Source organism: Bacillus rossius, chromosome 1 (genome assembly GCF_032445375.1).
Source record: "Bacillus rossius redtenbacheri isolate Brsri chromosome 1, Brsri_v3, whole genome shotgun sequence".
Taxonomy (NCBI): Eukaryota; Metazoa; Arthropoda; class Insecta; order Phasmatodea; family Bacillidae; genus Bacillus; species Bacillus rossius.
Window position 1 is genome coordinate 335,339,584 of NC_086330.1, and position 13,323 is coordinate 335,352,906.

The window sequence follows — 13,323 nt, forward strand, 5'->3', positions numbered from 1 at the left end:
TTAACCCCCGAGCTCGACACTTAATAAATCATAATTCGTGCAACCTCGGGAATTTTTTGTTGTTGTAAAAAAGTATTAAATTAAATTCTTGCAAAAATTCTTTGTTAGTTTTTTTTTTCCTCCAGGAGGGTCGGTTTCTGCTTGTCTAGTAGATCGTAATACAATGAACTAGTTTGGGTTAGATCAGCGACATATCAAATATCCTAAAGTCTTAAAAAATATGTTTGTATGTATTTATGTATGCGTATGCTATGATTACTTTACGTAATAAAAGGCTCTAATTTAATTTACATGCAATAATTAATAAAAATAAAATAATAAAATTTTTTGTGATATTTGAAATACGGTTGGTATAGTTTAAATTAAATCAAATTAAAATATTTGAATAAATACTCAGTATTCAATATTAGTATAAACATTTGTATAAAATTATAATTTTATTTTAGTAAAATAATCAAGATAAATTTTAATTTAAAATAAAAATAAATAAACATGCCAAATGTTTATTGTAATTAATTAATTTCAAGTACTTATTAAATAATAATGTAAACAAATTTCACATACGGGAACATAAACTCATTTATATAAATACACTTAAAAATAAGTGGTTATATTTGTTTTAAATGTTTTTAAAATGAATGTATTTAATGATATGGACCAGTATTCAATATCAGTCACTAAAGTATAAGATTTAAAAGCACACATAATACTTTTGTATAGTTTTATGTATTTATTTCTTTCATCCTTTTGAAAATTACGTTGCATTATGCGCGCGCATTGTAAATGTTCACTCTAAAACTTTTTTTTTTTTTTCGCAACGCGCCTGAAGAATTGGTAACTTGTACAAAATGGCGGTCGCACGAGCAGATCGGCATACTTCGGGTTTGTTCGGGTCCCTGAGCGGGGCCCTGTGAGCGCCAGGCCTCTCCCCCCACTCCGGTGCTCGCGGACGGGGCAGTTGCCGCAGCGACCGGCGTCGACGAGGCGACGAGGCAGCGCCATGGCCGCCGGCTGGACGGCGCTCGTGCTGTTGTCCGTGGCGGGGGCCGGTAAGGCAGCGCCAACAACCCCTCGTCCCGTCCGCTCCTGCCACGTCACAGACATCTGAAACACGCGACGATACGAATTTTCCTGCTTTCTGTTGCATTGTTTACATCATTAATTTAGTTACTTAATTACGGGTTTTGGTTTACTTCACGCATCTTTGAAGTATGTTTAAGTATCGTAGCTCTCGGTGCACGGCATTTGGTGGAAATATTCTCGTGAAAATGGAACGGAAGTCGATGAACGGAAATGTGACGCCAAAGATGGCGGACCCACGTGTCGAAACTTAAACCCGTACGTATTCAGTTTCGTAAACATCAGGGTACATGCAAAACGTATCGGTGTGCCGAATGAAACTTTATGATAGTGAAACTACCTCGGAATATATTTGGTAGACTGAAATATTGATAATAAAAAGTAATCTCAAGTTCTAAAATACCTAATAAAACTTTCCCTAAAATTATTATAATACGTATTCACCTCATAGTTTCTCAAATGGCATAATAGCCCCGCGGTGGAGCGCGCGTTGGGTACCCTCAAGGGTCGTGGTTCGAATCTCGTAACTGGACATTTTTAAAAATTTCCTAATAACATTATGATATAATAATATTATAAAATAATAATATTGAATTAGCTCAATAAGGTAAAAGTTTGCTTAGTCCAGAAATTTTGTTATTTGAAAAGCTAATATTTTATTAAGAACTTTATTTATCGGGCTCAGCATAATTTTAAAGAACTCTGCGTTACTTTTCGTGTCAAAGTTTCGTATTATAAGTTTATTTGTAACATGAACCACATGAAAACACATGAAATTTGCTCGTTACCGAAGTTAAGATGTTTGCACATCACTGGCGAGTATGCACTTAGAAACTTTTTCAAAGTTATTTATTTGAATTCAAACGTTAATTTTAGATTACTAAATACATTTCTGTTGTAAAAATGTATAACTGACGTATATCTGGAGCACATCTAATGGCCGGGAAAGATTTAAATATTTAGGTGGGTAAATACTTCACGGTAAAATCAACGCGCTATGTTTTTCACGTGGCGCTGCTGAGAGTTCAGCTGTATGTCAGGTTGCTTTTAAGCTTCCATTGTCGGTGGCAGCGAGTGGAAGGTTTATTAGTCCCCTGGCCATTTTCATGGGTGTGATTGTGAGGTTATGTTCCCGTGTGTGTAATCTATTTGAATTAAATATTATTACATTATTATTTATTAAATAATTAAAATTAATAAGTTAGAATAAACATTCAGCATATTTAAATGACTTTCGTTACTAATTAAAATTTATCTCGAATATTTTACTAAATTAAATATTAATTTTATACACTTGTTTATATTAATATTGAATTTATAATTTACTAACCTTATTTATAATATCATACTTGTCCTTTTTATAGTTTATCTCTATTAATAATTTGCTTGCTAAATTGAAGTTTTGTTTTCATCACGCTAAAAGTAGGTACGTTTATCTTCTAATGCGCGTACATTTTTTTTCACGTAAAAAGCACCGCTTCAACACACACGCAAGTCATAAAGTGAGACATTGCGAAGATTGAAACGTTCGTCTCGGGGTTCGAATTACTGTTCATACCGGGTTCCCAAGATTCCCCGAGATCTCTCCAAGTAAAATGCGGCGATACCTCCTTTTAAGCGGCACGCCTACCCGGGAACACACACGGTGTGATTTGAAAACTGCTTCCGCTAACAGAGTGGTGTCTGTTTACGAAAAGCTTTAAAGAATGATCCGAGGAGGGATAGGTTAGTAGTTCTGTTTCCGTATTTCGTTTTTTAAAGTGCATTTATAAAAGGGTGAAAATGGCTAAAACGGGTGTTTTCAGAATAATTATCTAGAAATGAAACATCCGATACACGGGTTATGCATTTCAACTTTATCTTAATTCCTTCACTATCTAATGTTATGGTTACCTCTCAAATCACACACACGACGAGAAGACTGCGCGCTATTTCAGAGCCTTGCGCTTAGAGGCTATACCGTGCTAGAAGTACCAGCGAGCGTGGCTCTTAACATCCCGCATCACTAACACAGATACACCCTTGACTAGGTGGGCCCCTTAAGCAGAAGTACCTTAAAATATTTTTCTTTTAAAATTTATTATTTAGCCTATATTGATGAATTAAAATAAATAATTTAAAAGTAATTATTTGATTATTAATAGTTAAAATAAGATATTACATTATGGTTTTGGCAAACTTAAATGCATATTTTTATTTTGTCGCTAGAATTGATCATGCCTAATGAATGGTGAAGTGTACAGTTTCGAATTAACAGTTTGTATACAGCGTTTGTCATAAAAATCTTTATTCCTCACAAATGAATAAAAATTTGGATTAGTTAGAACAATATAAACATTAATTTTTGAGAGTTTGGGGGAAAATGTATTGCTTTACTAATGATGTAGAAAAGCTAAAGAATTTTATGACAATGGCTACAAACAAAATGTTGATTTAAAATTGCGTACCACGTGATTTAATTTTCTCAATTCATGCCTGGATTGAAATGAAATTGGACTGTAAGGTTCTTCAAACCATGAAATAATACTATTCTAATTGATAAAACCACTGTTAAACCATCAAATAAATATAGATTATTGATAAGATAAAAATCAACAAAATTATGGTTTTTGCTAGTAAAATTGTTCCTAATATTTTTGGTGTATTAACACATGAAAATCTTTTCAAGGTTACAATAGTTTGGATCGAAGCACAAACTCTTCTTTATAGAATAGAATTCAGGAATTTTTTTGCATTATTATAAAGGAGAAAAAAAGCTTGCTTTTGCTGTAAATGTATAGGTATGCCAAACAAATTTTTTTGTCATAAAAGTGTTTTCATAGTGAATGTATCTTTGAAGCTAATTGGATAAGCAAACGTATAACGTGTTTGTAGGCGCCATGGAAAACGGCCAAAAATGTAGGTAGCCCATATTCCAGCGCGAGCTACACATATACAGGTTGAGTCTTAATTCCACTGACAAAATAAGAGTGCAGTTACATCACGAAAAAAAAAAGTTACATCTAATGTTTTAGTTGTGTTCAAAGGCTGGTATACGCCTTTGTAGTAAAAATAATTGAGAAATTATTTAGTTTGGAATGCTAAGTGTATGTTTTCAGGTAAATTTGGTGAAGAACCTGCAGTCGAAGTTTGACGGTTAAATTCAGACTCACTCTGCATATTATTCTTCACCCAGGACCTGTCCAACCGAGGCCGTGGTCGTTAGAGCTTCCGTTACGCTGCGTGAGTTAACTCGGTACTCATGACGACATTCCCATACGTGTGTATGCATGTTCCCTCACCGAGTGTAGAATGCATACGGCGAGTAAAATAAACTTTCACTATCACAACGCATTTCGATGAAGTTATGATACTTTTTTTCCCTGACATAACGTTGCTTTGTAATCGATTTTTAAAATATAATAATTCACGTGTTATAACTAAAGACTGGAAAAATTCGCGGTTCAATTGACCTATAGGTAGAGACCGGAAATATTCGCGACTTCATTTCGCGATAGGCTAAAATACAAATAGTTTTACCTCAGTGCTGCCTCTGCTATTGGCTCACCACTCACCTGGATGACTCTGGGCCAATGATAAACACCCGACCACAGCTTTATAGAATCACAGGTTGCTAGGTTGCGACGTCTCACAAGACGGCAGCCAATGAGTGGGTGACATTTGACCGAGTGAACGTAGAACTATAAAGTTCATCTTACAGGTCATTGAACCCGGGAATTTTTCCGGTCCCTACCTATAGGATGGACTCCACACTCCTCTATGTACTCGGGAAATTTACCACCTGCTCATTGGCTGCTGACTTCTGAGGCCTGTGTCGTCTGGGTCGCTTGCGATTCGATACGTCTCACACCGAGGGCTTTTATCTTCGGCTCAGAGTCCTTCTAGCAAACTGTAGTAAAATCGAGCAGGAAAAAGATAAACTTGTTTGGCCTCTAGCCTGTTTCAAAATGAATTCGTGAATTTTTCCGGTCTCTAGTCATGGATATTCATTCTGTCACTGGGAGTGTGGATTTTATGACTCCAGATGATTATACAGATACAGAAAAAATACTTTTAATTGTGAACAACAAATACTATGCCATTTCAAATTACTTGGTTTTAAACATTATGTCAGATAAATAGCGTCCTCCATTGTTGACACATTGGCGAAGCTTTTCCCGGAAGTTGTCCAAAGTTCGTCGTGTCATATCCGGTGGAATGGCAGCCACATCCTGGGTGATTGCCTCCTTTAGTGCTTGCAGGGTTGTGGGACGATGTTTATAAATTTGCGCCTTTAAATGTCCCCAAAGAAAAAAGTCACAAGGTGATAAATCAGGCGATCTCTGGGGCCAGGCGATGTCTCATCGCAAAGAGACAAGACGTCCAGGAAACAACTCTCTCAAAATTGCTAGAGATCGCCGCGAAGTGTGAGCTGTGGCGCCATCTTGTTGGAACCAGACTTCTCCCTCTGCATGGTCTCTAAGAAACTGGTTTAACTTAGGTTAGAGGAAGGTCTCAATCATGTGACAGTAGCGATTCGAATTAACCGTTACCGTTAGCCCATCTTCTTCAAAAAAAAATACGGACCCCAACACCGTCGGACACAACGGCGCACCAAACTGTCACACGAGGACTGTGAAGTGGTCGTTGGTGAAGTTCCTGTGGATTTTCTACTGCCCAGTAGCGGAAATTTTGTTTATTTATAGTACCTGACAAGTGGAAGTGGGCCTCAAAAGAAGAAATCAACACAGCACCAGGGGGAATGTTCTGAAGAATGTCCCCACACACAGCTCTACGAGTTTCAAAATCTCTCCCACTTAATTCTTGGGAAACCATCATTTTGTATGGGTGCATGTGAAGATCTCTGTGCAGGATTCTTCTTACACTCCTATCAGACAATCGTAGGGCAGCTGCCTGTTTAAGTGCTGAACGCTTTGGAGATTGCTGGATGGTCTCTCACACGTGCCACATTTTCCGGCGTTGTAACAGTCCGAGGTCGGCCAGGCGATTTTCTTTTCAGTGCAGAACCTGTTGCTCTAAAGTTTGATACCCAAACGTGAATAATTTTTCTATACGGAACAGAATCATGTCGGCCAAGTTCGAACCGAATGCGAAATGCTCGCTGAGTATTAATCACAGAACTTCCGTTACGAATAAAGTCCTCCACAACAAACGCACGATGTTTACCACGCCACGCCATTGCACCTACTGACAATGGCACGTTTACCGCTATCGATCGACATCCCCTCCATCGACGTATCCCCACCACAACTCACGCAGCGCTCTCTCCAAATCCGGGAGGTCTTTTTGCCGGACCCTGTAGTTTCAATTATAAGTTATCACTTGTGGTCGTAGTCTGTGGCGGTTGCAAGTACGATTACAAGTTATCGCTCACATGTTGATTATAGTGCGTATTTCCAGCCTGAATGAGGTATAGCTGCCAAGCTATAAAACATAAACAATTACTAATTAAATCATTTTTTAAGTGACTGTAATCAGATATTTCTGTCATAAAAAATTACGTAATTAAATACGTGGTAAATAATTATAGCAACATAATCTGCTCATTTATGGTTTAGATAATCCTTATCAGCACACTATTAAAAATGTTTTTTACATTCTACAAGCAATACTTTGCCAACCCAAAAGTCAAAATATTTTTTTTGAAAAGCAACCATTGTACTCTTTTTAACACATTTAGGTGGGACTTCAAGATGTATGGAATATCGCCATGTTTATCACAGCTTAGTAAACTAAAACATTTGCGTCTTTATATAAAATGATTTTGATTATTTTTAAAATATTATTTGGTAATTATAAATTGTTGTATTTGTAAACCAACAAATAAAATATTTTGTCAAATAATTTCTAAATTGTTACTTTGTAAAAATACTTATAACAGTGTATTACTATAGTTTTCAACAAAGGCAGAGATGAATAAAAGTAAGTAGCACACGACTATAATTTTTATGGCAATCCTATTTTAACAAAAAAAAAAGGGCAGTTCAGGATTTGCACAGAACTTCATCGTTGTCGGTTGCTTGCCATGAGGCAATGCGCTGCCTTTGTATGGTAATTTTACTCTAGTTTCTTATTTATTGTAGGCCACCATTATAGTGCAGTTTTCCCGTCTCGCACACAAGAAAGTTTGAAACTTTCAAGGTACTTTCCCCCAACCTAAGCTGAAGATTTCATTATAAGACTGCCATAAAAAAACCACCATTTTATTTAGTCAGAGAAATTTAAGCTGCCACACTGGGTTGTTTGTTGGCTGCAGTGAAACATCCAGAGAATGAAGAGGAGGTTCAAGCTTCTGCGCACAGCGCCAAGATATTTTTCCTCCCCCTGTCCTTATTTTGATAAAGATATAACCCAAGCCGTAATATACAGGTTCAGCTGTATCGCTATGATTACATTCAAACTACCAATATTAGATGGTTTTTATTTCCTAGTACGAAACAGTGTTGCTGACTGGTAAAAACACGAAGATTTCTCAGATTAATTTGGCAGAAAAGTAGACTTGAAGCACATGTACATAAATGGCTTCACGTCTATGATTGGACCACAGTGCTCTTATCACGTCCATGACGACCCTGAGCCTGCCATAAACAAAGAGATGAAGGGATTACACAATCAAGAGTAACCTGCATAAGAATATTGAATATTTATATAATGTATATTCAAAGATAAGAATTTGACCTTGTTATCGACAAATAGACACTAAAAAAGGCTTCGTTATGTATAGGCACGTTGAATCTAGCTTGGAGTGAAATGAAATCCGTACAGTAATCGAGGCTCTAGCAATAGTAAAGTCTGAGGCAAAAGAAAAAAGGAAACGGATTTATTTGAGTTGACATGGTTGTGCTTACATTACAAAAAAAAGTTTTAATTTGTCTTTCCAGTGATTAAAATATTTATGCTGGTTGATCAGACGAACATGTTTGTAAATGGAACAGAATATTCACGTAAAATAAAATATATTTGAAAAATTTGTACATTTACTTGAAAACAACTTACTACTGTAAAAAAGCGTTTGCAGTATAACTGGGTTCGGATTCTTGTCCGGACATATGCTTTGTGTTTACCTAGTACCTCCAATAGTTAAAGTTATTTGCAAACTTTTACCTGAATAGCTTCCCAGTTTTAACTGTTTAACAAATTAAAGTCAAAGTGATAATATTTGAATGTATTGTTCGTGGTTTAAAAGTATACTTGAATGAGATATCAATTAAAATATGAAATTATGCGCCAATTTTCTTAAGAAATACTCAGTTTTACTTATAAAAAATTTATTTAATTTATGCAAAAGAAAAAATAGCAATTTGTTGTACCAAGTTACAATACCTTTGTTGTAGTATTACAAACATATTTCTTGGAAACTGGTTTCCAATAGCAATATTTTATAAAATCACAGACAATATCTTTCTGCGCGTGTTTGCAAGTACACGTTGTTCACAAAAATTCACTACCGCTCAGTCCAGCACTCGCTCTTCTTCAGTGATCATCAAGGAGTTGGGAATTATCAGCTGAAGACCGGCTGAGACGTGGTTGAGTACATTATTGTCCATTAAATAAGTTCCATTCATACAGTTTAATAGTATCAACTGTAGTCGTTGGTTCTAGGTCACAATTAAAGAGTAGCTCAAACAGTTTTAGACAAGCGCATGCGCGAATACCGCTTTGTTGTTTTCTCGCTTGCAGTGCGAAATATTTTTTTCCCCCCAATTGGTAGAGGCTGGACCTGTAAACTTTATTTGGCCAGAGGATGGAGCCTCTCCACATTATAATCATTTTTGTACGAGAGTGGTTGTAAGTCCCTGACTGTTAGATTGGTCGTAATGGTCGAGACGACAGAGCTCTTTTTCTCTGGCCTCCGCGTTCACCTGAAACAACGCAAAACGATTTGTTCCTCTGGGGCTTTATAAAAGATCGTGTCTACGTTCCGCCGCTACCCAATGACTGAGGCCATGAAAATTTCGCGGAAAGATTCCGTGAGTAGCTGGAAGTTAAAACACTGTAGCATCGTCTGTGTTTCGTGAATGGGTGAGTTACTTTGAGGTGCATGTCGATTTTTACAACAACCAATCACACTAATTAAGTGTGGAAGCAAACTCGTCCTTAGTGGCTCGTGCAAACAAGGCAACGACTTCTCTCGCAGACGGCCGCCAATAACAAGGAAGAAACCGCTGGTGTGGGTATACCTTGTTGCAGTCTAGTAGGCGTTCAGATTTTTTCGCGAAAATTTCCTGCCCCTACTAATGACTGACCCAGAGTCGAGACACGGAATTGAAGAAGCTATTTCTTCCACATTACTTCGGACGTGTTAACCAAAGTGTGGGAAGAATTGTACTTTAGGTTGGATGTGTGCTTTATAACTAAAGGCGCACATACTGAACATTTGCAAGAAAAACTAGGTTAGTTTACCTTCATTCTGCTGTATGATTTGTTTTAAATAGTCTAAATTAAACCGTGATTGAAATTAGGACTTTTTTATAGACACTTTGTAACTGTCTGCCTCACAATCGTCAAGTTGCAACACCCGTCAACTTGCGGAGATGGAGTCTGGCCACGCCTTTTATGACTGTTAACAATCCCGGATTAAAATTTCCATCGTAAAACACAATCACTTGCCTTGAAACGCGGACTTTTGAAACTTTTTTCACTTTAGCCAATGTTCTGTGTGTTACGTAGACATGGCACAGACCATCCATCAGTGAAACGTAAAGATTCTTTACGCCGCGCCGTGTCCATGTGATGCCCGTATGTCCAGTGCCCTGGTAGCCAATCCACTTGGTTTTATTTATTAATTTTACTGACATATTTTATGTGGTGAAGTTATGGCGCGTCTGCCTTGTCTCCTAAGGTGAATATGTCAATGTTTTAAAAAAAATTCAAATCAATAATAATAAAACAAATACATTCAAAAATAATTAAAAAAAAATTATAACCAAGACGACTAAACCAAACTTAAAAATACGATACAAACATAAAAAAATACTAGCAAGTATAAAAAGATATAAAAAATGAAATATATATAAGATGCTGAAAGCGATTTAGATAATAAAATGAAATAAAAAATCGAAATGATCACAGATAAGATTCATAAAAAAAGCAAGGTTTAAAATTCGCCTGATACTTATAATTTCAACAATTTTTCCCCCTCTCATCTGGAGCAGTGAACACGGTTGTAATTTGAGCCGACATCGTTGGTATCACTACGCAGCGTCTCAAGTGCTGGGTCCAGCAAACACGGACGGAGTAATGGAGGGGTTGCATGGCCGAGAGGATGACGTCAGAGAGAGAGAGAGAGAGAGAGAGAGTGTGTGTGTGTGTGAAAGGGGGGAGGGGAAGGGATTGAGAAGGTAGGTCAGGGTCGATGCCTAACGTCAATTGGGGGAAGGGCCAGTCTTTTGGTTGGGGTTTTGGTGAGAGAGGGGAAACGCGAATGCAATTCCCCATCGCGTACGATTATCGCGTAATTTTCCGAGACAAATAATCTTTATTACCAAGTTTTTACACGGGCTGCTTTCGCGGCGTTTAAAATTCAAACTCCGCGCGTTTTTGGCTAGTGTGGAAAAAAAAAATACTGCAGTGTGTCTAATGTAATTGTAACGGAAAAGTGTACCTTTTATAATCTGATATAAATATTTGCCATTCCATCTGTAATACGTTATAATTTAATTTAATACTTTTTTTATTTAGATAGAACTTTCTTTGTGGTACGTGAGACGTATTTCTCGTCATCACGTGAGAGTTAAAACAAACTGTGTTTATTTTAATCAAATAAGACCTAATATTCTGATTAATCTGGTTTAACATGTCAAAGGGGTTTGGAGAGTTTATTATGTATGATTATTTAAGTACATTCTAATAAATAATAGAAAATTTACGTATTTTTCAACGGTTACGAAGTTTTCTTAGTAGTAACACAATCCGAGTAAACGTTTTTGAATGATTTTTAGAACGCTCCAAGATGTTGTCGTGAGTCTATAAATGTAAAGTATATATTTTTAACAGCACATATTTCGTAAAAGATATATATAACAATGGTATTAGAGTTGATACATTATATTTACTAGCCAACATCGCCTGTACCAGGGTGCATCACTTGCACGCAATGTGCTTTTATGCGCTAAATCCAGCAATAATTCGTTGAGTCACCGTTTACTTTAGACTTTATTGCGCGTAAACGTAAGACGTAATATTCCAGCTTTCAAAGAACGCACGGCGTGGACTAAAGCATGGACGTGGCAGACCAGTTTAAAGAGTTGACGAAATTTCGGGGTACCAGGATAATTCGGAAGTAGAAAATTTTATGATTCATACCGCGCGAGAACAATTTTTACCATAATATAATTCTTATTATGTATTATTCTGGTATGTGTTTATCACGAGAAAATGGAATTTATTAAGTATTAAAACTATAAACTGTAAAGAGCACTTTTTTAAAAGTACTACAGAAACACACACAAAGTTTTCATAAAAACTCGATCAAGTTGTATGAGCGAGAAATAATGTAGGCTTTAAACTTTCTAATCATATGAACTATAAAGCTATAATTTTGAATTTTTATGCTTACTTCAACATAAGAATACTTATATTTATTTACAACTTATAGTTAAAAAAATAAATATAATCTCTTTGATGACGGAAGGGTATTTTTGGCACTTATAGTTACATGAATTTTATTTAAACCTATTTAATACTTAGATCTTTGTACTAAAGAATGTATTTACTATAAGAAAATAAAATAATAATATAAAGTTTTGAATTCATTTCAAAAGTCCTCCCTGAATTTAAATATTATTAGTAATATTATTTTTTCACAAGTTAACATAAGTTTGATGCTTAAATTCAGTAGTTCAGAGTAAATTAAGGTTTGTAAGTTTAAGTGATACTAACGATAAAGCAACGTAAGTTAGGTGAGTGTGCTTATTTTTTTGAAAATAATCTTAAAATCTTGAAAAATGTATGAATTCTCGCAAATATATATATTTTTTATAATAATAATAATATAATAAAATAATTTTTTTAACCCTTCTGCATATAAGTTCGCCGCCTGGGAATGAAACCAGTTGACAACGGCAGTCTTTGAGTTCCTCGTCGTCAGCTTGACGACGGACCGTTTGCAGTCGCCCACAAAGCGGCCGCGGCAACATCTTCAAAGACAGTCCAGCAAACGGCAATCAGCAGCGACAGCAGCCAATCTCTCGGATCACCGAAGCGAGCAGGTGAGTCACGAGCCCGGCAGGCATGCCTACTCGCCGGAAACCCCAGTTGACAAGGCCATGCCTTTCCGAGCACGTGACTAGCGAAGATGCCGTCGTCTTGATCGTCGCTGGGTCTGGGATGCTACTATAAATGCCCCCTGTGTGAGGGCTTCCCGCTTCACTCGTCTGCACTGCGGGTAGCAGCACTTCCTGGCGCGTGACTCGCCTACTCGCTTCGGCGATCCGAGAGACTGGCTGCTGTCGCTGCTGATTGCAGTTCGCTGGACTGTCTTTGCCGCGGTCGCTTTGTGGGTGATTGCAAACGGTCCGTTGTCAAGCTGACGACGAGGAACTAAATATTGCCGCTCGAAAACTGGTTTGAATTCGCAGGCGGCGAACTTCTATACAGAGGTGTTGAAGAAACTAGTAAAGCGTTACGAAAATTGTTTAGAACTGAATGGCTATTATTTGGAAAAGCGAAGTAGATACGCAGTAAACTAAAACTGTAATTGAAAGGTTTTTTTCTCAAGAGTTATTTTTTAATGACCAAAAAGACCTTATTAAAAAAATCATAAATATAAATTACTTGGAAACACAATTCCTACTGCTTGTGTGTAAATGGCATGTCGGGCTGTAATGGGGAGGAAATAAATTATTATTTCCCATTAATATTTACAATAATTCTTATATAATTATCTCTTTGTAACCTTATGTAGCTAATTTTCTGTAATTTTTGTATTGTGCCTTCACTTGTGTTTTGGATGTGTAACATCTTAGCTCTCTGTAGCCGGCATTTAGTGAGAATAATTCGTGAATGGAACAGGGGTCGCATGAAACGGAAATGAGTAACCACGGAGCTGCCATCTGTTCAACCAAAGTTCACAGAGCCAAAGGTAAACTTTATAGCACTAACTGTTTAATGAATTCTAATAAGGTAGGCCGTATTTTAATAAAATTCGTGGTTGAAAATTAGGTTCAAACCCGGGTTCAGCGAATTTTTCAAGACAACTCTAGCGGTGGTTGCGGAAAATAAACGTGAATCGTTTTTCAGAAA

The 13,323-nt window shown here is 36.8% G+C and overlaps 1 protein-coding gene across 3 annotated transcripts in view; it reads left to right on the forward strand.

Annotated features, from left to right (window-relative positions):
- The first annotated feature begins 923 nt into the window (after positions 1-923).
- Positions 924-13,323, forward strand: part of LOC134528086 (uncharacterized) — a 44,875-nt gene continuing 32,475 nt past the window's right edge. For 2 of the 3 annotated variants that reach the window (XM_063361337.1, XM_063361338.1), the window contains exon 1: positions 944-1,049. In XM_063361337.1, the coding sequence (XP_063217407.1) occupies positions 1,001-1,049 (49 nt within the window). In that variant the 5' untranslated portion in view covers positions 944-1,000. Of the gene's footprint in view, positions 1,050-13,323 lie in introns of all 3 variants that reach the window. The other variant, XM_063361340.1, reaches the window with a different exon arrangement.